The sequence below is a fragment of the Chelonia mydas genome, chromosome 12, assembly GCF_015237465.2.
Source record: "Chelonia mydas isolate rCheMyd1 chromosome 12, rCheMyd1.pri.v2, whole genome shotgun sequence".
Classification (NCBI taxonomy): Eukaryota; Metazoa; Chordata; order Testudines; family Cheloniidae; genus Chelonia; species Chelonia mydas.
The window spans coordinates 7,336,717-7,363,954 of record NC_051252.2 but is presented as its reverse complement, the minus strand read 5'-3'; the positions used below and the strand labels follow the sequence as shown (position 1 = coordinate 7,363,954).

The 27,238-nt window shown below is 42.5% G+C and overlaps 1 protein-coding gene across 1 annotated transcript; it reads right to left on the bottom strand.

Moving 5' to 3' along the window:
* Positions 1–13: 13 nt before the first annotated feature.
* PSME3IP1 (proteasome activator subunit 3 interacting protein 1) lies at positions 14–27,204 on the bottom strand. The gene is made up of 7 exons (XM_037878213.2): positions 27,055–27,204; positions 16,901–17,041; positions 16,588–16,686; positions 11,815–11,936; positions 6,316–6,449; positions 3,103–3,164; positions 14–780 (listed from the first exon to the last, which is right to left on the bottom strand). Exons 2-7 carry the CDS (start codon positions 17,028–17,030, stop codon positions 563–565), a joined length of 765 nt encoding a protein of 254 aa, XP_037734141.1. The 5' UTR covers positions 17,031–17,041; positions 27,055–27,204; the 3' UTR covers positions 14–562.
* Positions 27,205–27,238: the final 34 nt, after the last annotated feature.

Here is a 27,238-nt window from a genome sequence, read left to right as displayed (position 1 = left end):
GCCAAGATAATAATGCATTCAGAATTTCTTTAATCATGTCACACAAACTTCTTTACAGTGTCATGGCAAGCTACATTTCCACCATCTGCTTGATTTTATTCTGCCCCCGCTTCTCAAATACAGAATAAAAAGTGACATTTTAAAACCGAACACATGGCCATTTTTACAAGACTTTGGTGCTGCAAGTGAATGCTTTCGCCTTTAGTCATGGAGAAAAAACAAAACAAAAACAATCTTCCTACACCAGGAAAATCTTTCTTTCCATAAGAACTTTAAAAGAGAAGGCTTTCTCCTGCATTCTCCCCACCCCCCATCTTGGTTACAATAGCAGTATTTTCCCTCAATGTTTTAGAGTAGAAACCTATCAAACAGGCTCAGTATGCACCTCAGAAATGGAAGAAGCTTTGGGTGAAAGATAATTTTGGTATTATGTGAAGGTACCCAGAAGGTTAATCTTGAGAGGCTAGCTAGGAAGGGTATCCTGGGGGAGAAAGGATGCATCTTTCACCCTCCAGGGCATAGGCTATCTTTCCAAGCTACATTGACATGGAGGGATTTTAGGTTATGGCCCATCAAAGAAACTGTTGCTACGAAAGACCGAGGAGACAATCTTCCCAGTGGAGTTAATAGTGCCTTCGCTATCTGAACTGGACTCGGAATCGCTGCTCCCCGAGTAGGCGCCCAGGCCTGGGAGAATACCAATGCACACAGCTGCTGAGGGACAGTGGACTGCAGAGCCACCCACGGAGCCGCTCCCGAGAGGAACGCAAGATGGCGTTTCTGAAAGACATTAACAAACCATTACACTCTTCAAAGCGCATGAGACACATGTAGCTTTTAATCAGCGAGCATACCCGGATGCTATACATATACTATTGCCACTTGAAGACCATACTTCCCTAATACAGCTAAAGTAGCTTTGCTACTCTAAAACTTCCTCCAGTCGGAAGGACTGACGACCTCAGGGATGGGCTATGGAGCTTTTCAACACTAGTCAGTCCTGTCCTGTGAAGGCAGTATTTCCTTCTAAGACCATCAATTCGATACATTCCATGAACACTAAATGATTCTGCTATGTATCTTTGACAAACTTTGCCATGTAATGACTTGACTGGGAGAAGGACTACTAGAGCAGTGGAATAAAGCAACGTCTCCAACACTTCACAGATGGTTAGCTTTTAGAAGGTTGGACACACAGTTAATTGAACAGATGGAGTTTCAGAATGTGCCTAAGTTCTACCGCTTACTTCCATGCTGGTTGGGGTGTCTGGGTAGTAAAAGCTATTCTCTTGGCAATTGCAGTCACAACAATTAAGACTGGAATCCAGCTGGATTCAACTTCCTTTTTTCTGGTTGCCCACAACTTTCTTGAACGTATTTGTCTCAGGCTGAACCTTCCGAGGCCAGTCCATTGCCTAGAAGGGGAGTAGTTCTGATTTGGTCAAACCTGCTGATGACCTGAATACAGGAGTCATAGAATCTCAGGTTGGAAGGGACCTCAGGAGGTCATCTAGTCCAACCCCCCCTGCTCAAAGCAGGACCAATCCTGAATTTTTGCCGCAGATCCCAAATGGCCCCCTCAAGGACTGAACTCACAACCCTGGGTTTAGCAGGCCAATGGTCAAACCACTGAGCTATCCAGGTTTGGATGACAAAACTACTTCCCAGCTAGCTCAAGAACACCTGAAGGAAGACATGTCTAACTTGGCTTCCTTTGTACATCTTACTAAGATTTGAAAAGCAGGGAAATCAGTCATTTAAAAGTTTAAATTGGACAATTTTAGGCATGAACTTTTGCCCCTTCCCCCCCCAACTCCTCCTTAAGCATACTCCTGCTGTGAGCATCTCTTTCTATGGGTGAGGCCAGTGGAGCCTGTAAGCTCCAAAAAGCAAAGCGTTCACAAGTTCGGATAAGGATTAGTCTGTTAACAGCTCCTCAGCCTACATTCTGCACAGGAAGAGCTGCCAGGACAAGTAGCCTTTAGCATAGGCCCAGGATCAAGGGACTTTTAAGTCTTGTCGTTCAAACTTGTAAGTTCCAACACCAAACAGATTTGGATTTCCCTTTAAGAAAAACAGAAGCCAAAAGCGAGCAGTAACGAAACACTGAGCACTCAGGGAAGGGGGAGGGATAGCTCAGTGGTTTGAGCATTGGCCTGCTAAACCCAGGGTTGAGAGTTCAATCCTTGAGGGGACCATTTAGGGATGGGGGCAAAAATTGGGGATTGGCCCTGCTTTGAGTAGGGGGTTGGACTAGATGACCTCCTGAGGTCCCTTCCAACCCTGATATTCTATGAAGGCAATCCCAAGCATTAAGCTATATTCATAAAGTTCACATTGCATGTACTTTGTCAGGATATTATTTATTTGGACATGTAATGTGGTTGAATTATCTTAACTCCTGGGATTGCCCAGCTCCTTGAGTAGTTAGAATTTCTGCTACCTCATTTTGCCACAATGCTACCTTTTGTTGACAGTTGTGTTTACACAGGAACTACAGATTGTAGAATAGCTAATCTGCTTGTGCGATAGTATTTTATGTAGCTTTATTTAAAAAACATCTGAAGTGAATGGGAACTAAACTGCTAGGGATCCTTTGTTCATCCCCCTGAAAACTGGAGCTGCTATCCGACTCTGTCCATGGCTTGCCATTTTCCATACAAAAGCAAAATATCCTTTGGCTGTTTGCGGAGAACCCCATGGCCCAGACCAATGGCCCTCTACAGTCAAATAGTAGACCTCTGTGGCGGAGCCTTGTCTTAATCATGGTTGCACTGTTGTAAGTTCCTAAATGGCTGCCAAGTTTGTCCTGTCCAGAACAAAGGTATTTAGGTACCTATCTCTGGGAGTTAGGTGCCTAAATATCTCTGAGGCTTTGGGCTTCTGTAGCCGCAATGACCATCTATTGCTTTGCAAAGCACTTGGAAATACTTGGGAGTGTAAGATGCTATGAAAAAAAAAATCTATATACAACACAGTCCAATTAGTTTCCATCTTGGAGAAAGATAAGAGCCCTTATAACAGAAATAACATTGGCAAATAAGTTATAGCTCCCCAAATAATAAACCACTCTACATATCGAACTCCAAGGCCAGAACACACCTTGATTCTTGTCATTGTCAGTGTCTAGTTTCAGTCTCTTCACACTGTTACCGCCTTCTGAACTGTAAGAGAAAGTGGAGTCACCTGGTTAGTCAGAAGACAGTCACTTGACAGCTGCAAAATCATAAAACTAGATTTGCCTGGAGTGCCTAAGAGAATTCCAGCCAACCACCTTCCTGAGCACTGCCAGGACTAACTGTGCGGCTAGTTGGGAAGGATCACTATTATCCAGACATTCAGCAAACTGCCTACACTGTATTCCCATCCCTTGCCAAGCTAAGTCGTAGAAATCCAGATCTAGGAATCAAAGCCAGGTCTTTTGCATGGGAACACAGCACTAGTCGCAGGGCTGCCCACCTAGCTGAGACTATTAATCTTGAAATATTTAAGAGTTTGTGTGCAAGAAAACCCCCAAATAAGTTTGCATCTCTTTATACTGAGGGACAGCATTCATGTCACCAAGAGAATACAAGCCTGCTTACAAAGGATGGGCTCTTCCTTCAGTTCTGTGACTTCTGTACTCCTCCAAATGCTTCTACTTAGAAAAATCATTGCAGTCATCCCTTCACTAGTCAACTAGGAGTTGCGCATCCTCTCCTGTATAGCAGTGCCTGCCATCCCTGAGGGGGGATATACGGTTCCGCTGCCCATGTGCTAAGTGGGAATTGTTAAGCAAGGTTATGTAGCACACCAAAAGTAAATGTGAAGATGCTTCCCCTTCATCTGAGGGGACAGTGAATCATAGAAGGTTAGGGTTGGGAAGGGACCTCAGGAGGTCATCTAGTCCAACCCCCTGCTTGAACCAGGACCATTCCCCAATTTTTGCCCCAGATCCCTAAATGGCCCCCTCAAGGGTTGAACTCACAACCCTGGATTTAGCAGGCCAATGCTCAAACCACTGAGCTATCCCTTCCCCCCAGAAAGCAATTAATGAGTCTGCTCTACACCCTTAGCTAATAGCCAGTTGGCTTTTTAGCTCATGCAGCAGAGGCTAATGCACTAAGCTCCAGAGGTCCCCGGTTCAATCCTGCCCACCAACAACCGGGGTTCTGCTTTAAAGGTCTTAAGCTCTGTTTCTTTGTCTGGTGACAGTGAGTGCTCTCAGGACAGGAGCGTCTCATAGATACTAAGGTCAGAAGGGACCATTATGATCATCAAGTCTGACCTCCTGCACAACGCAGGCCATGGAATTTCACCCACCCAGTCCTGAGAAAACCTCCTCTCACCTATGTCTGAGCTATTGAAGTCCTCAAATTGTGGTTTAAAGACTTCAAGGAGCAGAGAATCCTCCAGCAAGTGACCCGTGCCCCATATTACAGAGGAAGGCGAAAACCTCCAGGGCCTCTTCCAATCTGCCCTGGTGGAAAATTCCTTCCCGACCCCAAATATGACGATCAGCTAAACCCTGAGCTTATGTACAAGATTCACCTGCCAGATACTACAGAAAATTCTTTCCTGGGTAACTCAGATCCCACCCCATCTAACATCCCATCACAGGCCATTAGGCCTATTTACCATGAAATCCTCTCCCTGCATCGAAAAGTTAGTCACAGAATAAACCTGCAATAATACATGTCCATTTAGTGGCAAGGATAATCTATAATGCCCAGACAAATGTTAAATTGAGGTGTCACTAAATCTCAGCTAGCTTGAAATAGAAGAAAAAGTGACTGACTTCAGAAATGTCTTCATGTCAAGGCACTGACATGTCAATTTTGAAACACTCTTTTCTAATAGATGCCATCTGCAGCCATCAGATGTGTCATCAAGCAACATGCCAGAACCTGCTGCTTAGATGCCAACGGTTAGGGAGAAAAATAGCTCTTTGGATCCTAGCGACCATCCGAGTTTTGTTCCCTTTTAAAAACCAGTCCAGGTGGTACATCATGGATTGGAAGAGGAGTTTTGAGCTATTCCTGTACTAAATTTACCAAAGCCAGCTTCCTAGATTAGGAGTTACTATTTCACTGGGGATGAAATACTCACCACAAATCAGAAGCATCTGAAGGAATCTCCTATACCTTCAGCTAAAACCAGATTCAAACACCAACTTACTTCTAGATGCCAAACAACAACAGTCATTGTTAGCAGATGACTGTTGATTGTCTATGGGAAGTGAGGCTAGGTCTGCTGCCATGAGCGGTGTAATCTGCAGCTCATGTAAACACACCTGTGCTAGATTCAGTCTAGATAGCGCGCTACACAATAGCCTTGAGGATGCGGCAGAGCCAGCTAGCCACGTGAAGACATACCCAGGGGGCTTGCACAGCCCACAGTGCCATATCCTCTCTGCTAATTTTAGCAAGCTAGCCAGAGTGGGCGTGTCTAGATGAGCTGCAGGTCACACTTCTGGTTGCACTTCCATAGCCTGAACGCATGGTCATAGTCCAGTTCCTACTGGACAGTTGTTCCCATTACACGATATTGTAACGGGTAGCTAAAATGGGAGTCTCAAAGAGGCAAAACACCGAATGGGCCACCGACATAAAACTGCCCTATCCCTTGGGAAGCGAGGGTTTTGCAACACTACTGTCAAGCCAAACTGGTGGAGAAGAGAAGCTTGCACATTACCCTCAGGAGCAGATTGTCACAATGAGTTATCTTCTATAAACCAGAATAAAAACACCAACAGTCAAAATTATGCAATTAGGTATCAATAAAACAAGCTGACGTGAGATGCAAATCATTTGACTCAATGTGCAGGGGTGGCTTGTTATCTGGGAGCGCGGTGGCACCTTTACCTGAGGCGAGTCCCTGATTTTGGGGGGAGGGATAGTTCAGTGGTTTGAACATTAGCCTGCTAAACCCAGGGTTGTGAGTCCAATCCTTGAGGGGGCCATTTAGGGATCTGGGGCAAAAATTGGGGATTGGTCCTGCCCTGAGCAGGGGGTTGGACTAGATGACCTCCTGAGGTCCCTTCCAACCCTGATATTCTATGATTCTAAGTGGCATGAGTAAGATCGAAAATAGGCCATTTTCAGATCCAAATATAGGATTTAATGACACAGACAAGGCTTCAATCATCTCAGACGGTGTCAGTTTGAATCATCATAGTTTCCCCACAGTCTGGGAGACACAAAAACATGCTAGTCCCCCTCTCTTTGCTAAGGTTCACACCTCTGACAACCTCCCAGAGGCAGCTTTTGGCCTGCCTCACTCCATACTGCTAACTCTGTTCCTTTCCTTGTGAATTTATAGAGGTGTGAAACTAACCTCCTGTGTTTCACAGCTCCTGCCAACAGCTTTGCCTGAGAGAACTTGTTCTTGTTTTCTACTGATTTCACAGTGAGTTTCTTCTCTGCTTCCTTCTTTGGGTCCGTGCTGACCCCCACTTTGGCGAGAGTGCTGTGAATTAACAGTTAAGGATCAACCGGGATGTGAGAGATGACATTTCCTCTGCATTACATTCAGTCTGGCCTGCTAACGCTGATGGGGGTTCAGTCACAGCTTGAGGGTCTCATAGTCCTGTGCAAGCCTGTTGAATGGCATTTAGCAGGTACCTCATGCCAGCAGCGTGAGAACCTTACTCTTAGGAGCTGTCGTTCCGATGCCAGGCCTGTTCCTGGAGGACTCACAGGCAGAGTGGGCTGCAGACTATTGTAGCTGATGCATAGTGGGAACTCTCCTCATCAGATACTTCAGGATAGCAAAGAAAGGACTTTGTACCGGACCAACAAGCAGTGCTCTCAGCACCAGAGGAGCTACCCTATAGGCCCGTGTCCTCTCTCGTTTTTAAAAAGTTTGGGAAAGGTGGAGGGTGCAAGGAAGGGAAAAAAGTGCAAGCATAAGATGACAGGGGACCACCTGCCACCCCCTGGGCCCAGACACTTTTGTTACAGACCAGCTGTTTCCCAACCCAACTTTTCTGAAGGAGAAAGAATTCATACGTGGGCCAAATTCTGCTCCCCACTTTGCAACCATGCAGCACCAGAATTCATCCCACTCGGTCTACCATAAAGCAGAACAAATTAGCCTCGCATATCACAAGGCCTTCTTAAAAATTCTCCCCTCCCTTTATGCTGGCCTCATTACTGGTCACAAAGCAGGCTCCTTCCTTCACGGACAGCCTGAAAATTAACCCTGCCAGGCTGGAATGTGGTTGGACTAAGATTCAACCAGACCTTTGAAGGACCAAAAACCTGGAGCGAGGGAATCTTCTTTCTTACAGAGAATTTTGTAGCAGTCTGTCCTCAACATGTGGACAAGGCAGCCAATGATTTGTTTAAATTAGGTTGTAAACTCTTTGGAGTAAGGATTGTGTGTACCTGTGCCTGGTGAGCGCTCAGTATAATGGGGACCCTGAACACAATTAAGGCCTCTGAGAACTACTAATGCAAAAGATCGAGGGCCCAGAAGTTCCCTTCCTCAGTGAAATACAAACTTATTGGCTGGTCAAGTAAGAGTAGCTTAAATCTGTCTGTGCTCATGTACAAAAACAACTGCCTAATTTCTCTTCTTTATGCTGCTCCCACTGTTAACGAGCAGCATCATTTACCAGTTCCAGCAATGCCCACAGAGGAAATGAGTAGCCTAAAACAGAACATTTGAAAGGTGGGATGCAGGTGCAACCCATAATGAAGCAGACAAATCTGGATAGGCCTCAAAGGCTGGCTTTCTGATGTTAAGCCACACCCAAGAGTCTGCAGAAACACTAACTGGTTCTCATCCTATGGAGAAGTCCAGTTTGACCCCAGATGGGTTGATACAGGACCCATCGGACTACCTCCCCCTATTTCCTTGCTGCTACTACTGTATTACTCTGGTATTTATGGGGACCTGAAAAATCTTCTGGAAAGTTTTATATTTGCACCTACAAAACCAATGTAACCTAAAAGGTTACAAATAAAAAAAATTACCCTTACCTCCAGTATCAGTTCCTTCTTTGACTGCAATTCCCTGAAACAGCTGACAACACAAATGTTTTTTAATTATTTGTGCAACTCAGCTATCAGCTGTTGCAGGGAAGACTCAGGACACAGTAAACTTCAAACTTGGCAGGTCATGTCAGTAAAGTGGCAGCAACTGTGCAAATACTGGTTTAAAGTGTAGTTACACACATACTTTGGAGACTTTGAACATCTATTTTAAAGCTTTGTTTCAGTCTTTCCAGTTCATGTTTTAACAGGGGTCATTCCTTGTTTGATTTTTCCAGGGACATAGTTATTATCAATAGCCCCGTCGGTCATGTTTGTGATTTTCTTCCCTATCTCAACAACTAAACAGCCTAGTAGTTGCAGCTGCTAAGTGGCTTTAAAAAAAAACAACAAAAACAAACATTTTTAAAGACATGGAACAATGGTGCCATCCTGTGGCCACTTGCAGTAATAAATGCTCCCTCTCTAGACAGGCAGTACCTCTTTAAAACAGTTTCATGTTGCAACATGTGGTTCTTTTCACTTATGTTAGCAGGGTAGGTTCTTATGGTCATATTTCTATTGTTCTATTATACCTCAATACTAGGTTAACTAGAGCCATTATGAGCAAGCTGAAGTGTCATTTGTATCAACAGATTCCATGGCTATTACACTTTTGTCAAAGGATGCTATTTTGCAAACATGGCAACCCTACCTCCAAAATGCTCAGCAACTAACCAAACATCCATTTGCAGAGACTGATGTGCTCATTGCATCTAAATTAGCTCTATGGGCAGAAGTTCCCATTGCTGGATTCATATTACAAGCAAAGTTACTTTTTCCTCCCATAAAGCTATGTAAAAAAATATGTACAGAGCATTGTGTTAATCCTGGATACAAGCATCAAAATTGTTGTCCTACAATATGGTTTAATGCTAGCATTTTCGGAGAGATGACAGGCAGGACTTCCTTTTCAGAGAGCTCTAAGATTATATGGATATTTCCTCTCTCATACTTTTCATTTGTCTTATCTAAATAGATAGCAAGCACTCCCTGAAGGATTTCTCTCTCAGTATGTTTGTACAGTGTCTAGCACAATGGGTCTTAATCTCAGTTGGGGCCGTTAAGGCTACTGTATTACAAATTAGTAACGCAAATTTAGAGAGCTAGTGTTTAAAAAACTATTTTCTAAGAAGGTTAAAAATAATACAGGCAATTAAAAGTTCTTTATCCGGGAAAAATTGAGTAGTCAGTCACTTCTGCAGTACCGAAGCAGCAATTTTTAATATACACACCCCTACAAGCATCACATACCCTTAAGTTTTGCTTATGTGTTGAACAGAACAGAGCACTAAAATACAGACCTGAATTTTACTTTTAAAAAGTAAGAAATGGTTGAGAATTTTAAAGCAATGTAGGAGATTTAGACACATCTTCCATTAAAAGTAAGCATCTAATCCCCTAAAATGCTTTGAAATTCTCAACCATTGTCTGCAGCCAATAAGTATCCATGATTATCAAGTTGTGAGCTATCAGCCTATGCAATTAGTTATTTCAGAATTTCAATAAGCAATATCCTAGTTTTCCTAATACATTCCTTGAGTAGCCTGCTGCAATCTGCACGCTTTGGGTTAGTACAGCCAGGTAACCCTCAGTTTAAGTCAAGCTTAATTTTAGAGAAACCTAGAACGTTCACAACTTCCCAAGAGACAGAATTAGTTAAAGCAGCACCCATAACTGGAACCCTTTCCCAACGTTAACCGTGGGCTTTAGGGGTTATGAATTGGCCATTTCAGTTCCCAGTTCATGCAACATTTTATCTGACAAACTACAACTGGAATACAATTTTTCTTTTAAAATGACTTTCAAGGTCTAAGCATGCTAAATCATTCTGAGACAATTTCACAGGGTGGTGTCACATTTTTCACCTATTACAGTGCATAAACGGAAGGAGAATATTTGATCCACCTCTTGATCTTGGTCTGTGCTGTGGGCTGGTACCTCTACGTAGCTTAAACTGAATGTTATGCTGGGGAAGTCTGATGGAATGACAAAAGCAACATTTTTGATCCACTTCTTTTTAGACTGGAAGGACTTTAGGGCAGGGACAATGGCATCCTACCACATTTTGAGCTCTATAGTCACACAATTACTAATAATCCATTTACATCTCATACTGCAGAAACTAGCCTCAGTTTAAAAATGCATGCCAGCATCTAAAAGTAGTTTAGCTTGAACTTTAAGATGGGCCACTTTGAGTTACTCAATCTGACCCCATGTGGATGTGGAGCCAGGAAACTGAAACAAGATACTGAACACTGCATTTGCAATTTTCATGCCAAATATAGGGTGAAAGGCTAAAAGTTCTCATTTACAGTATCAATGAGCTTATGACATGGATTCTACAATTTGTAATATATAGCAAGGCCTGTGGATGCAAAAACAGATGATACTTTAAGGCTGTAAAGACTGAGTTTACTGATATCTAAAACTCTGGAAGATACACTGCCCAATAGCTTCAGGGGTCAATTACTACACTGCCCAATAGCTTCAGGGGTCAATTAGCTAACAGAGGGCACATAAGACTCCTTCTAGGCTCGCATGATTCACTATTGGACTTGTTTAACCTGACTAGTGCAGTCAGATCTATGCTGTGGAAGCAGCTGCCAGGCACATCCCAATATTCAGCACACCCTGAAGCAACAGTGGTAGAAACTAAAAATATTCCATGAATGATCAGTCTGAATAAATCTAAGGAAACTTCTACATGCAAATGTGCCCACTATGTCCCACATTAAGTTTTGTGATTTCTAACTGTACTAGCATCATTTACAAAAAGAGCTGGGCCGGACTAGCACATCCTACCAAGTTAGAAGTTGGCGGTTCCTGTCTCATGGATAAGTGATGAATTTCCAATACTATTACCTTAGGACATCTTTATACAAAACCTGTATCAACCTGATTCTCTTCCCAGTTCATTTTCCTGTGGAGTTTGATCCTCCTTGTTCTGCCTCAAGCCCCCTTTACTCCCACTGCTAACTTGCACCGAAGTGTCAGAGTTTGCACATCACCTACTGATTACTTACACATAATGGGCTTGATCATGACCGAACAGAAGGGGAGGAACCATCAGCATCTTGGTAGATGAAAGGAAACAATACTCTCCTTTCAACCTTAAAGACGGTCGTAACTAGCTCAATGCTTTGCCATATGTGCAAGCCCAGTCTGAGGTCCTGAACTTGTCCCCAGCATGTTGGTCTGGCAAGGGATAGAAACACAGTGGAGCTGACAGGCTTAACCCTCAGGCTGGGAGAGAAAGAGCATCCTAAGTTGCTCTCTAGCACTTCTCCATGAATATAAATATTAAATATTGCAAAAGCAATAGAAAGACAATAGTTCAATAGCTACTTCAAACAGTTTGGCTATTTTAAAGCTGTCAATGTACATCTGAAAAAACAGCTTGGCAAAAGCAGATCTGCTTTTTAAAATAGGCAAAAGATAAAGCAGAGATTGCAAAAAGGAAAAGCCCTATCCTTCCTTTATACATCCTCCCTTTCTATCCTTGTATCAGTGTGAAACAGAAGAAGAAGAAAACAGCAATTAGAAGGAAACAGGAACACACAGAAAATTTTTGAAGACATGACCAAAAAAATCCCCTGAGATTCTGAGAGATCCAAAATAAGAACAAAACATGAAGAACTTTAGAGGCAGCTAATCATATACACTTCTGTGTAGAAAACTACTCTGCAGGGAAAAAGTGTGTGGACATCAAAGTGATTGCTGCAGAACCCAATTGTAGCTCACTATCTTATAACCTTCTACTCAGAACAGTGGCGAGTCATTTCAATGCAAAGGATATTCTGTATTCATTTAGTTCTTTCAGATCATCTTCTCTTCGTTGCTTTTCTATTAGCGCTTGTTGCCGAGAAACCTCATCAAGGAACTTTGTCTCATCTTCATCTAAGCCTCTTACCATATTTTCTGAATAAAGCAAAGCAAAAATTAAAAGCCATTAAAGAACCTGGTAGAGTGGAGGACTATACAACAGTACTTCGCACTTTCACAATACTTTTCATCCAAGGATTTCAAAGGGCTTTACAAAAGGTAGATAATCATCCACAGGTATTTTACAGATAGCATCTATAGTACCACTAAAGCAGAGAGAGGAAGCGATCTACACAATGTCACTGCTAGGGTAGGAAGTAGTATCCATGGCTACTATCAATCCTCTCCTCTAACCAGTAAATCACGCTGCCAGTTTAAAAAAAAGAAAAAAAAAAAAAAAGATGGTCTTCTGAAGGGTCTGATATATACTAACCACCCAAGGATCAGCTTGTTTTCCTAACTAATGAGAGACAACAAACTTCTCAGGCTAAAGACTGTCTAATCGGTGGGATTCCAGATTAGCACAGCTGAGCTCCCAAACATCCAAGCATATTCATATAAGGGCTTGTCTACATTCAAAATGCTGCAGGTGCACCGCTGTAGCACTTCAGCGTACTACCTATGCCAACGGGAGGGGTTCTCCCATCAGCATAGGTAATCCATCTCCTCAAGAGGCGGTAGTTGGACGAATTCTTCCATCAACCTTGCGCTGTGTACAGGGGAACTTAGGTCAGTTTAACTACATGGCTCAAGGATGTGGATTTTTCACAACCCTGAGCAACGTAGTTGTACTGACCTACATTTCTAGTGTAGGCCAGGCCTCAGAGACATGTTTTGGAACAAAGAAAACATAGCATGGTATTTTACTGAATACATACTTAACCACATTTATAAACATGGTAAAAGCTAAATTAGTCATTTTTAGCTACCAATGTATTTACGCTCTAAATTTCCAGTCTGGTATCCTAGCTCCTCTTCCAAGTAGGGTACAGATAGCTTATTAGAACGTTCTTTGAATCTCTTGTTATGCAAAGGATAATCACGCCATCAAAGCCACACATTTTCAGAGAGCTAATGAAAGACTTAAAGCAAAGTCCACGGTGTCTGTGGCCAGACCAAAAATTCTAAGAATCATAGAATATCAGGGTTGGAAGGGACCTCAGGAGGTCATCTTGTCCAACCCCCTGCTCAAAGCAGGACCAATCCCCAATTTTTGCTCCAGATCCCTAAATGGCCCCTCAAGGATTGAACTCCCAACTGTGGGTTTAGCAGGCCAATGCTCAAACCCCTGAGCTATCCCTCCCCCCAAAAAATGACATTCCCTGCAACTCTTCAGTTACAGCAACTGGCCAAATTTCACTGATTTTAGCTTCATGAAGGTTTAATTCCTAAAGAGGATTTTTAGGACTCTACATATTTGAGGGCCATATTTTGCCCTCAGATAAAAGTCCCACACAACTTCAAAAGGCAGGGCCTGAAAAATCCACTTGCCCTGATCGGTGGCAAGCTTCAGGAAGGGTGGGGCCTAAAAGTCGTCTTTTGTGGAATTTAAGGCTTTAATTTTAGAAGTACCAGTTCTTAAAGTTGTGAAGAATATAGTACCGCTCCCTGAGTCTCCACACCGATAGTTTCCCGTGTGTCTACGACTGCTCAGAGCTTTCCTCAGACGCAACAAGTGATAAGACACTAGTCAGTTTCACTGGTCCCATTCTGATGACTGCATGAAACGGACAAGAACCTTAGTTTTACTCATCAGGTGCTCGGTATATAAAGCTATAAGCAGCAGCTGCCAAGGCAGTAGTGGTTGTTCCTAGGTCTTACTGATAACACTCTCCTATGGATCAACTTTTGTCTGGTATGCGAGTCTTCTGGCTTGCAGGTGTTGTATAAACTTTTTAAAGCCCAATCAAGGGCAGCATTTAGCCCCAATATAACTGTCTACCAAAAAAAAAAAAAATTAAAATCACAAACGAGAAAGATTTTTTTGTTTTAAAGCTTACCAATGAGCATGTTCAAAAGAATGGGTACTTTCCCCAGCATTATCAATCAACAAAGTATGTGTGCTAACAGCACATTCCTTCCTAGTCAGCTTACTCCTGCTGCCTGGTGCAGTGACGCACCTCAGTCCAATATTTAAACTATATTGATTTTTTTCTGAAATGAAATTGAGCTGTCACAAATACTGCATAATTGGGCAAGAGAAACAAGCTGATTTAGATAGGAGACAGCTACAAGGAGCCTTTCACCCCTAGGTCACTGCTGACAAACGGATAGCTATTTGGTGGCCAATATGAAATGATCTGGTTGTCAGTTCCCAGTAGAACTGTCATTTGTCACAACTGGCATCCTTGATAGCAGTGTCAACAGAGGTACCCAGCGCTGAATCTGAATGGAAACTGAATTCTTCTCTTCCGTGTAAAGACTGTCTCACTGGTATTGGGTTTGAGGGATGTCCATGGGGCAGAATGTGGAAGCTTGCATAGCTGCTGCCCATACCATATCTGTTCTATGCTTTATACAACTTTCACCAGCACTGCATTCATTCAAGACCCCAGAAAGGAGATTGCTTCCATGCACACAAACACCTCTGCTATCAGCACTGTTCAGAAGGGAAACAGAGTACAACAGTTCAGTAGAGTTGTAGTAAAGTATCTTTCTTTTTAAAAGCACCAGAGTATGGCAATGAGGGGTTGGGGTTTTTTTTCTTGTTTTAAAAGCAGCAAACCCTGCAAGGAAGTCTGATTCTGTGCAATCCTAATAGATTACCTATATTCTGTCATTTACAATAGGACGTTTCCTGAACAATCTGAGAAAAGCAAGATACTGGCACTATGTTTATTTATTCTATCTGCTTCATATATTATATACACAAACATATAAAGTACACTGTGTATTTAAGAAACCACATGTTTGTTTACATTATAACTAGAACTGCTCACATTAAATTAAATTACAGAATTTTGTTAGATTTCATTGGGTTATGCAATGGCCCAATTTTCATTTTCTAGGTTTTCCCATGGATTTTTAAAATGTTTTTAAAACAAAAATTAACTAGATTTGAAGAAAAATCCCACCATGTGACTCTGCCAACCAATCAAAATTGACAATGCAGAAAAATGAAAACCCCAAACGTCTTTTTGAAGGACGGGCTACATTTTCTTGTTAAGATTTCTGTTCAAGATTTTATTTAATGGAAAGTGGTTTTGTTTTTTTTTAAAAAACCACTTGGCCAAATTTTGATCCATCTGTTTGAACATTTTTGAAACAAACCTGCTCATTATATATAAGAATGAGTCAACATATCTGTATCACTCTTAGGGCCAAATTCTGCCCTCTTATGTACACACAATTCCTATGAAGTCAATACAAGTTGGGCACACATATGGTGGAATCTGTGCCTTAATGTAACACATTTTCCACCCTCTACCCCACAATCTGCGTCAGGCCAACAGTCCCCCATACGGAGGTAAACTGGTCATAACTCTCTGGAGCCACCAACACTGATTTTAAACTAATCAAGACTTCCCATACTTCCCCCTAAAAAGCAATTTCATTATGGACATGATCCTAACAAGCCTTAGAGATCAATTACGCTATTCATGGCAGTGAGCACTATGCATGGCAGTTTTTGTTCTAACAAAGCACTGTAACATTATGCATCTGTTAAGGGTGGAAAAAGAAGAATTCCATTTGATGTGGCAACAGCAGGGTAGAGATTTAGGCAGAATGGAATTACCCAAACTTGAGTTTGGCCAAAGCTTGACCCTTGCAGAGTACCATATGCTCTTTAAAGCACCACAAGCGGTCAGGACCTCTGTTTTAAGTGTCTTCACTCTGGAGCACTGGTTCAAAAGAACAATCTAGAACTGACTCAAACATCATTCCTGTAGCAACCTGACTTCAAGGTCTCTTACCCAACTTCTCACTTTTCCTTAGAAGAAGATCACTCCCCTAAAGGTGGTACCCAAAAGTAGAGCAGGGAACAATTTGTTCTCTAGTAATCATTATCCGTTTTCCGTATTCATAGACAACTGGCATAGACACAGATGGAGATGACACAACTTGATGTGTGAAATGCAGTGTTTCTCTAACGACAAAAACTCACTAATCACCACGACAATTTTTGGTGAAAATTCAAAATCAAAATCTCTGCCTCAAAGTACCTAGCTCCTTGTACATTGGCTTTATAAAAAAAAAAAAAGCTGATTCACGACTCAAAACTATTGAGGAGAGTGTACATAACTGTTAGATTGGAAACAAATGGTCTGTTGGAAACTTTAAATCTTTTCCTTAATTCACACTAATGAGTGGGGGCAAGTGGTCTTATGTTTAAAGCACAGGATGGGGAGTCAGGAAAACTGGGTTCCATTTCTAGCTCCACTACTAATTCCAACATCCTTCAGCCACAGCTTCTTGATCTGCATGACCGAATTCCATACTTCACAGGAATGTGAGTTTTGATGGACATTTTTAAGTAACTTTTAATTCCTTATGTGCAAAACTCTCTCTTTATGCAAATAATTACCATACATATTTTATGACGACAACAGCGGTACGATCCCCCCATTCAATTATTTTCCAAGGAAATTTCAGAGTGACCATGACGTAACAAACCAGTGCTTTGAAAAAAAGACAAATAAGGCATCCGACAGGAAAGGGCTATCCATCTGGCCAGGTATCTCAAAGTTACCAAAGATGTGGCACTTCTCTGGGCTTCAGCTCAGAACAACAATTTGCTGGTGCTTACTGAATTTAAATTGCTCCTCAAACTCCTGCTGTTTCTTGTCTTTCTGTTCCTGGAGTCTTTCATATAGTGACCGTGGGTCATACACCTCCTCTGGGCATTCTGAGAGATGGGAAGACAGCAAGAGACAAGAACATACCTTAGACTATTTCTTTATTATTATTTTTTAAGCAAGCAAGCAAGGCTTTTAATCTCCCCCCACTTAAAGCTTTTAAATATTCTCACAAGCATAGCGGCTGGTTCCTTTGATTTTTGTAGAGACAGTTAAATATTCTTTGGCTCTCTTTCCTGCAATTACCAAACTATATCCTAGTACCTTCTGGGTCCTCGGGTTTTCGAACCTTCTCCCATTCTTCCTGTCTTCTCTTCCGCCGCTCATCTAGCTCCGATTCAGACACAAATCTTTTGTTAATTACATGGTCAGCAGTGCCATCTCCTCCATCCATTGTGGAGCAGCCTGTTCAAAAAATATACATGGAAGAGAATACTGATACTCTTACTGATACAGATTCCAGTTTCAGTTGCACAAGGAATACTAGAAATAGAACGTTGCACTTATGAGCAATACAGATCCTTCAAGACACATAGGGTAGAGGAGATAAGAGTCTGACCCCACAAGCTGAAAAACATAACATTAAATATCAACTCAACATAAAAATGAACACAATTCACCTTGATTGCAAAGCACCACTTGTAGGACATCTTTAGTAAGAGCTAGAGATCTATCAGAGTCCATCACAGAACCCAACTCAGAAACAGCAGATAGATACTATACTTGCTCTTGGTCAAAAGGCTCAGAAGAGGGGTGCATTTTGCATGTAGCAACAAAATTGAAACGTGAGGGATTAAATAAACTTGTTAAAACAAATGTTTTTGAGGTTCTCTACAAACAGGTTTAAGTAAGATACAGAAACATTTGCCTATTACAGGTAGGCAAGGCTGTCCAACACTGCCCGTTATAAACCCTACTTCTAGTTGCTTATAAAGCTTTGTCACGCTTCAACCATTTGGGCTGAAATTTTCCATGGCAAGTGTCTGTCTCGTGTGAATTTTTTTTTTTTTTTTTGAAAGTTTCAGCCAAAATGGTTCATCTGTTTCCAAGGATGAGGTGATTTGATAATGTTTTTTTCAGTTTGATTTTCCCCTCCTAAATCTAGGAAACTGCACACTAAAACCTGCGTTGAAAGAACGTTAAGGTTGCTATTCTCAAGCACTCAGAAGTTAGGAAATGCCACAATTAAGATTGCCTGTGGGTTAACAACACTGCAGACCGCAGTTTAAAGTACATTTTACAAAAAGACATTTCAAAATGTCAAACTATTATTTCTGTTCATATTCAGGGTTTTAAAATCCATTTATGGGGAAAAAAAACAGTTTTGGACCAAAGATGACCTTGCTAACCCAGACCCTAAAACTGACACATGAAACTAGTCTCTTCCTACTTCTTAGCAAAAATTTAATAGCAACAGACAACACTGAAATGAGGCTGCCTACTACTCAAATATCATTTACTCTACAAAAATACTGTTCAGAACATTATGAATGTAACAACAAATTAATGAAAGTTGTCAAAGAAATTAAGTTTATTTTATAGTGCATTACATATGCTGTTTGTTCATGTCTTACTAAATCTTGTACTTTAACAAGTAATTCGCAATCTGATTTCCTACTCATTAGCACTAATTGAGGTTCTACTATAGTTATCAGTGCCACTGTAAGACTGATGTCTGTAAGGAATTTCCTGTAATTAGGACTTGGTTGGTTTCATTTTGAAAAGAGGTTTCCTCAGTGACCCGCAGCAGTATTCAGTGACAAGGGAGAGACACCTCCCTCCCCCCCCCCCCCCCAACACCTCCAGTCTTCATACACACGAAAGTCACAATGCTTGGCCATCATGAAGGTGAAGCAAGTGACATGCTTTACAAGTGTGAGTGATCCTCCTCTAAGAGAATTAACTAACTTGACACCTAAAGTCCTACTCCCAGTTTAAACCCATGTAATCAATATATTACAAGCCTCGAAGTTCAAGATTTATTCTGCCAATATAAAGTTATGCCTCTAATCCAGATATATATAGCTCTGTTTTCTAGAATGATACATAAAATTGATGCAAGTGTAAGATTGTTCATAGAATAAATCTGTTGCTATTACTTAGATCATGCCAGCAACATGCTGGGTTTAACCTCTGTGCCTCAATCTCCCCATCTGTAAAATTGATATAGTCATGCTTTTCCTCCTTTCTAACATACTTTAGTATCGACAGACAAGCCACCATGTCAGTGCTAAGTATTCTCCATTTGGAGCCCAATCCTGCTTGCATTTAAACCCCTGGAAACAGGACTGAACCCTCCTGAGTTCCTTTGGGGAGAAGTTAGCCTTTCAAGGTTATAGGTAGGATCAGTTTAATACACCCTTCTGCTATCACTATGGGTTCAGTCTTTTGAAGAGCCGAGCCCGATAACTCCTACTGATGTTGATGGCAGTTGTCAATTTATTTATTATTTGTATTATACCAGCAAACAGAGGCCACAGCAGAAATCCAGGGCCAATGTGTTAGGTGCTGTACAAACAAATGGTAAAAGGTAGTCCCTGCCCTGAAGAATTTAGGATCTAAATAGACAAGACAAACAAAGGCTCATCATCCCCATATTTCAAATGGCAACATGAGGCACAGAGAGATTAAGTAAGCATTTAAGAGAAACTGCTGATTTGGGGTATCGCATTTTTGGGTATACGACTGAAGATACCTTAAAATAGGCCTGATTTTCAGAAAATGCTGAGCATATACCTTCTGAAAATAAGGCTCTTTTAAGCTGTCTCAAGATGGGCACACAAAAATTACAAGTCACACAGGAAAGTTTATGCTTAAATAAGTTGCCCAAAGACACACAGGAAACCAGTAAGGGGGGTTGGAAATTGAACCTATGTCCCACGGGTCCGAGTCCAGGGCCTCAACCATAGGAACATCTTTCCTTCCCTCCTACGTGAACGCCACTAGCCATCACCTTCAGCCCACAACTAAAACCTCTCCAACGCATCATCAAGGATCTACAACCTATCCTGAAGGACGACCCATCACTCTCACAGATCTTGGGAGACAGGCCAGTCCTTACTTACAGACAGCCCCCAACCTGAAGCAAATACTCACCAGCAACCACACACCACACAACAGAACCACTAACCCAGGAACCTATCCTTGCAACAAAGCCCGTTGCCAACTGTGTCTACATATCTATTCAGGGGACACCATCATAGAGCCTAATCACATCAGCCACACTATCAGAGGCTCGTTCACCTGCACATCTACCAATGTGATATATGCCATCATGTGCCAGCAATGCCCCTCTGCCATGTACATTGGTCAAACTGGACAGTCTCTACATAAAAGAATAAATGGACACAAATCAGACGTCAAGAATTATAACATTCAAAAACCAGTCGGAGAATACTTCAATCTCTTTGCTCACTCGATTACAGACCTAAAAGTGGCAATTCTTCAACAAAAAAACTTCAAAAACAGACTCCAAAGAGAGACTGCTGAATTGGATTTAATTTGCAAACTGGATACAATTAACTTAGGCTTGAATAGAGACTGGGAGTGGATGGATCATTACACAAAGTAAAACTATTTCCCCATGTTTATTCCCCCCCCCCAAGCTGTTCCTCAGACTTTCTTGTCAACTGCTAGAAATGGCCCACCTTGATTATCACTACAAAAGGTTTTCTCCCCCCCACCCCGCTCTCCTGCTGGTATTAGCTCATCTTAAGTGATCACTCTCGTTACATGTGTATGGTAACACCCATTGTTTCATGTTCTCTGTGTATATTAATCTCCCCACTGTATTTTCCACTGTATGCATCCGATGAAGTGAGCTGTAGCTCACGAAAGCTTATGCTCAAATAAATTGGTTAGTCTCTACGGTGCCACAAGTCCTCCTTTTCTTTTTGCGAATACAGACTAACACGGCTGCTACTCTGAAACCATTCTTTTTATGGCATCTGTCCCATCTCATAAACACCTTTTGGAAAGGGATAAAGGGTTCAGATATGTTGGTGATGGTAGGGCATATAAAAACATAGATAGGGTGAAGGGGCAGAGACTCAGGCTACGCCTACATTTACAGCCATGTGTAGAGTACAGACACTGCACACCCAGCTAGCATGGGTATAAACAGCAGTATAGATGGTGAGACACTATTTAGACAAGTAGAGCAGAGTTCCCTACACATCTGAACCGCCAGCGTATAGACCTTACACAGTTTTCCACATGCCCAAGCAATGCCCCTCACCCCTTTGCTGCTATTTTTAGCAGTGCACTGTCCCGCTGCCAGAGTCTGTCATTGTGGTGTGTAACTACACACTGCAGTGACAAGAGTTAAGGTGCAGACTGCCTTTCACTGCCACATGCAGCTATATGCCATGCGTTACTCTATATGCTACTGTACGTGTAGACACAGCCCTGGAAAGGGTCCAGCAATTTCATTAGGACTACAGTCTTTTGCATGCAAAATTGTCCGATCTAAGCTCACCACAATCCTAACAGAATCAGTACGCTCAGAGGATCCCTCTACTTGAGGGAAATGATCTATGTACAACAGTTATCAAAAACAGGTTCTCCCCTCAACTGGTGCCACAGCTTAACTGTGACTTTATAGAGGACAAAAGTGTTTTCAGCATCATTATGGAAAGCATGATGAAAACATGCTCCTGGTAGCCACATCCTGGAGCACAAAGATGAAACTGCAAAATGCCATTTCAAAATGAAACATTGGATCATTTTCAATGTTACTTCCATTTTTCAGCAAGATAAGTTGGCATTTTTACCGTCAGAATGGCTGGGTATTTAGATGTCAACTTATAATGAGGTTCACTCTTTCCCCTCGCTCTCAAAAACCAGTGGAAATACAATTAACCTGCATTTGTAATGCTGATGATGAAAGGCTGCTTTTTACTTCTATTTCTTGCTACTTAGTAGCCTGTGTATACTCAGCAGTTCTGAACAGCCAGGAATGTGTTCTAGTTTCTCTGCTTCCTCCTGTAAAGCAACGTACTGAGAGGCTCACTCAGTGATGTCAATGGATGAGCTGCTGAATAACAAGTAAAGGAGATTCTTATGACAGGGCTGATGCTTACACAGTATTTATACTGATGGTTACTGTTAACTCTTCAGAACAAACAGCTGTCAGAGATTTTTTCCTCACCACTGAATCCAAAGTATTTCCTCCACTTGGTTAAAAAGGAACTGTAGTCACAAAATTTACTCTGGCCCAAGGCATCCCCACTGCTCTGTAAGCAGAGGGGACTCTTATCTGGCTAGGACAGCACCAAGTTGGGTGCAATCATTCCTCTTTAACTCTTCAGAAGTCCGGCCAGGGTGTACAGCAGGGATCTACTTCTGAGGTAGTGGGGGGTCCTACCCATTCTCTACGGCATTCTCCCTGCACTCTCAACACCAGAAATGGGACATACTTTACTGGTGAGATCGCATTTGGTAACAAGAGATGAAAGGCAGGTACGAGAAATAAGTGAAGATTTTAGCGTCTCTCCAGCTACCACACTTTAAACAATTTAAACATTCTTTTAGTTCTAATTACCTCCCTCACAACTTTCCCATATAAACAGTATATCAACTTCTAAACCCTTTTCTTTTCTAAACCTTTCAACAGATCTGAAACCTATAAGGTATTTTTAGAAATGCCTAGTTAAAAAACTTTATTTTAACCCTCCCACACACAATTTCTTCAAGATTTAGAGCATTGTCAGGGGGATTTCTTGGACCTTACCTATTGATGTGGATTATTGATATGGAATATATTTAAGGAACAGACCTACCTCATGCTCCCCATTTAGCGTTTGACTGACAGCATAAAACAAAGCCATCAGTAATGAAAAGATAAGAGAACTGCTCTTCAAAAGCCTTGTAAATATATACACCAGGAAAAAAGTCTCTAATAGTCCCTCACCATCCCATGGCTGGGTTTATTTTATGCTCTCAGTCTGACTGGCATGCTTGATTGTTAAGCATCTAACATCATTCACAATGCTTACATCAGAACAGAAAAGACCGGCAAGACTTGGAGTCTAAACCTTGCACACTCAAGGCTCCTATTAAGTAGAAAAGTTAAGCACATGCATAAACATCTTCCGGATCAGGACTCGGTCTGCAGGAATTGACAGCGAAGGGCTCCCCACTGGCTATAGGATTTAATAACTTCCAAAAGATGAAGTTTTAAATATCACAATACTACACTGTTAAATTCTGAAACAAAAAAAGAAAAACAAGTTGAAAAAAGAAAAAAACAGATCAAAATATGTCTGTTTAGGACAGCAGTCTAAATCCACCTCCCTCCCCCAGTATAAATTTTGTTTGTATCTTATGGGTGGATTGAAAATTAAAAGCATCAGGGATTAGTCAACGGCAGTATGAGCTGCAAATTTCCATCCTTCAGCGCATCTTGATAGAAACCTGTGACATGGCATATGTCATCTCAGATAGTGGCTAATACCAGATGTTTCAGAGACAGGTGCAAAAAACCATTGGGAAAGCTTCTTCCTGATTGGCTTATGCCCTGACGCATGAGTTTCTCACTTCCAAACTCTTTGGTTTTTTGGTTTTTTTTAAAAAATCCTGACTAATGTAACAACTATACCATTTACGAATACAGACTAACACGGCTGTTACTCTGAAAACTATACCAAAGTCCATTTTTTAAACCCTGCTAAGCTGTTGGCCTCAGTGATATACTGAGGGAATGTGTTCCATAGGCTGAAAACAGTTCCTTGTATTCATTTTAAATTTTCAACCTTTGTTTCGCTGAATGTCATTTGTTCTTGTTTTGTGAGAGGATAAACAAAAGTTATTTTTATTTTTAACTCATGATGAATAAATTGAGACATATGATGTGTCAGAGAAAGTCTGGCAAGATTTTCAAAGCTGGTTGCTGTTACTAAGCCTTTTAGTTTTAGCCCAGTTTACTTAGCTAATAACTATTCTGATGTAACAAAACTGACATTGTGATTCCAAGGCAGACACCAGTTTCATTTCCAGGTACTCAGTTAAATGCGAACTTTGTAAAGAGAATCCCGAACTAGGGAAATTTAAAAAATATCTCCCACGGTTGATAATACTGGTTCAGCGGGTGTATGAAATGCTGGGAGAGCCTTAGTGCGGAAAGCCTGATGGGTGTCACCACCATTTTCATCATCATGCTACCCAAACCTGATAGGTGTGAGTGCTAAAAACAGCATCAGGCACTTAAAATAGGGCTCCTAAGATTATAACACACTGGTATTTGTATCCATGGGACATTTTTCAAGGATTTCCATAGTGCAGACAGGGCTAGCTTGTTCAAAACTAACTTACATTTGGTCATCACTAGCTTTCTCATCTCAATCACAAAAGAAAAACAATTAGAACCAATACTTTGTTCTGATACAGCACCTTTCATCTGATGATCTCAGAGCAATTTAACAACAATAAAGGGACACCTTCAATTTGAAATCTTATCAATTTACGAAAAGGTGAGACATACTTCCCTGTGCCAGATTGTGCAGTCTGAATCACATTTACCTATTTTTTCCTCGAAAAACCAAACAAACCACCCATTTCTCCGCACTGTTTCCATGTAAAAGATCCACATAAATAGGAGACACTGAATGACAACAGAGTCAACCAGTGAAGGTATCCTCCCATGTAGTGTTATCAAAGATTCCAAAAGGGAAAAAAACTTTTTAAAAAGTCAATTATAGTGTTTTGGGGGTGTTATTTGTAACAAGAGATAACATGCTCAAGTCCACACAACCATTTGAAGGCAGAGCTCGACACTGAACTGTGGAGTACTACTCCAAACCCTTGACTATCTTTCCTTCATAATGTGACTTATTTCATCAAGGTACTGACTTTCAACTGATTGAACAGTCAAGCAGATAGGGCCGAAGGCATCAACTTCTGCAGAATTTAAGTACTCGTTTAAAAGAGTTTCTAGCCCTTGCATAAAGAAAGCCTTCCAAATGTGAACTGAATGCAACCCCAAAAAAGTGTTCTCTTCCCCAGTTTGCAGGCAGACAGCTTAAGAATCTCTGAAGCTTCTCAGACCAGTTCCAGTGCAAGTAAAATGACTAGACTTTGATTAAAAAAAAAAAAAAAACAAAAAACGAGGAGTACTTGTGGCACCTTAGAGACTAGCAAATTTATCTGGGCATAAGCTTTCGTGGCCTAAAACCCACTTGCCCAAATAAATTTGTTAGTCTCTAAGGTGCCACAAATACTCCTCGGTTTTTTTTGCTGATACAGACTAACACGGCTACCACTCTGAAACCTGTAGACTTTGATAAGTATTTCTGTTTCCTTTCAGAACCATTTGGGCAGCACTGAAACCTACAAGAATCGCATCCATTTCACTCTATAGGTATTAGGAAAAGCTATGAGTAGCAGAGGACGCATTTTGCTGAAGCCCCAAAGAACTTTATCAGCTTAAAGCTATTATATATCCAAACTGTCAGTGGTTGAGTTCCTACAGCATTCTACCACCATACTTCCAAGGGTGCTTTGTTTTTGTATGCAGGCAGGCAGAGCTCTCAGATCACAGGAATCTTACACATAAACACTATCTCCTCACAACACCACAGTCGTCAGAGGACCAAATACTCAGACTTCAAGGCCAAAAGGGACCATCCTGATCATCTAGTCTGACTTCCTGCACATTGTAGGCCACGGAACCTTGACTACCCACTCACTCCTGTAATAGACGCATAACCTCTGGCTGAATTACTGAAGGAATCACCTCTGCAGGGATGTACTACTAATTTTGTCTTCATGCTAGCTCTGTTTATCAACAATCTAGAGAAGAAACGATCACTTGTGACTATGGTACATTGCTGTATGATTAGTTATGAACTACATACACTAAATTTAAAGGTTTTTCCGTCTAGATTACTAAAGAAAAAGCATGCAGAATGAAACACTTTCTGACTGAAATGCAACACCTCTTCTCTTCAAAGTGCCCTTAACTCTATAGAGCACAGCTTAATGGGTACCAGTCTAGGAACAACACCTGAAACAGGCTACTGCTATCATGGGGCAACTTGAGGAAGAAAGGTAGATGTATTTACAGAACTCCACTTGTGACAGCTCTTGGTGGCTTCAGGAACCATTACTTTTTTTTCTTGGAGGCTGCCATCAGTTGCTGCAGAATGAACACTTTCATTTTTTTTTTTTAAAATGTAATCCTATAGCCCTCATCATTACTTCCATGGCTAGCTTTCTGGAGTAGCGACAGCGTATCCACTATACGTGTGTCTAGTACCTAGTGCAATAAATGCATAATCATCAACCTCTAGCTGCTAATGTAACACAAACAAGTAATAGTCAACCTCACAGAAAACCTTCAAAATATTCTCAAGTGTATCAAAGTGACATCTGCCCAAGCCTGAAGTGGCCTGATATCTGAAAAAGCTGTGAACTGTCCAGCTTATCTCAAAGTGGGGTTAATGCTGAAGCCCAGCAATGCTCATTTAAACATCAACTTTCCATTGTAGATCAGTGAGCCCAAGAAAAAAGGAGGATATTAGAAAGAACTGCACCACCTACAGCAAGAGGCATCTGTTCTCGACTAGCCATACTGTGCCCTGTAACAACACCTTTACCTAGCTCGCCCGCTATTGAATCCAAAGGGGAGCTGGATTCCAAGGCAGAGTGGCTCGGCTAGGGAATTAAAAGCTAACCCACATCACCACACAAGAATCTGTAACCTTATTCTCACCACCCCCTACCTGTATCCCTACATTACAGCCACCTGCCCCCAGCCCTAACCCATCCCCCCAACCCCCCCTCAGCCCTAACCCGTCCCCCCCAGCCTCCCCCAACCCCCCCTCAGCCCTAACCCGTCCCCCCAAGCCTCCCCCAACCCCCCCTCAGCCCTAACCCGTCCCCCCCAGCCTCCCCCAACCCCCCCTCAGCCCTAACCCGTCCCCCCCAGCCTCCCCCAACCCCCCCTCAGCCCTAACCCGTCCCCCCCCAGCCTCCCCCAACCCCCCCTCAGCCCTAACCCGTCCCCCCCAGCCTCCCCCAACCCCCCCTCAGCCCTAACCCGTCCCCCCCAGCCTCCCCCAACCCCCCCTCAGCCCTAACCCGTCCCCCCCAGCCTCCCCCAACCCCCCCTCAGCCCTAACCCGTCCCCCCCAGCCTCCCCCAAACCCCCCTCAGCCCTAACCCGTCCCCCCCAGCCTCCCCCAAACCCCCCTCAGCCCTAACCCGTCCCCCCAGCCTCCCCCAACCCCCCCAGCCTTAACCCATCCCCCCAACCTCCCAGCAACCCTTTTGTTCTCCTCCGATCGCCCTCCCCCCCAGCCCTAACCCATCCCCCCAGCAGCCCGGCCTCGTCCCCTCCGCGCATCCGCCTCCCAGGAACCAGTTCGCCCTCAGCCCCTCCCCCAAGGCTGCCCTCACCTCACCCCCCGCTCCCCACCCACCTTTCTCCCGGCCGGGCCCCTCAACAGAGCAGGGCCTCTACAGCGATGCGCGCACCATACCCCACTGCAGCCACCATTGACCCCGCGGGGCCTCGGTCAGCGAGGAGCCACACCCCCTTTCCGCCCCAACCAGCCAATCACTTCCCTCCTTCCTCTCACACGGCCACTACTAGCCAACCCCGGC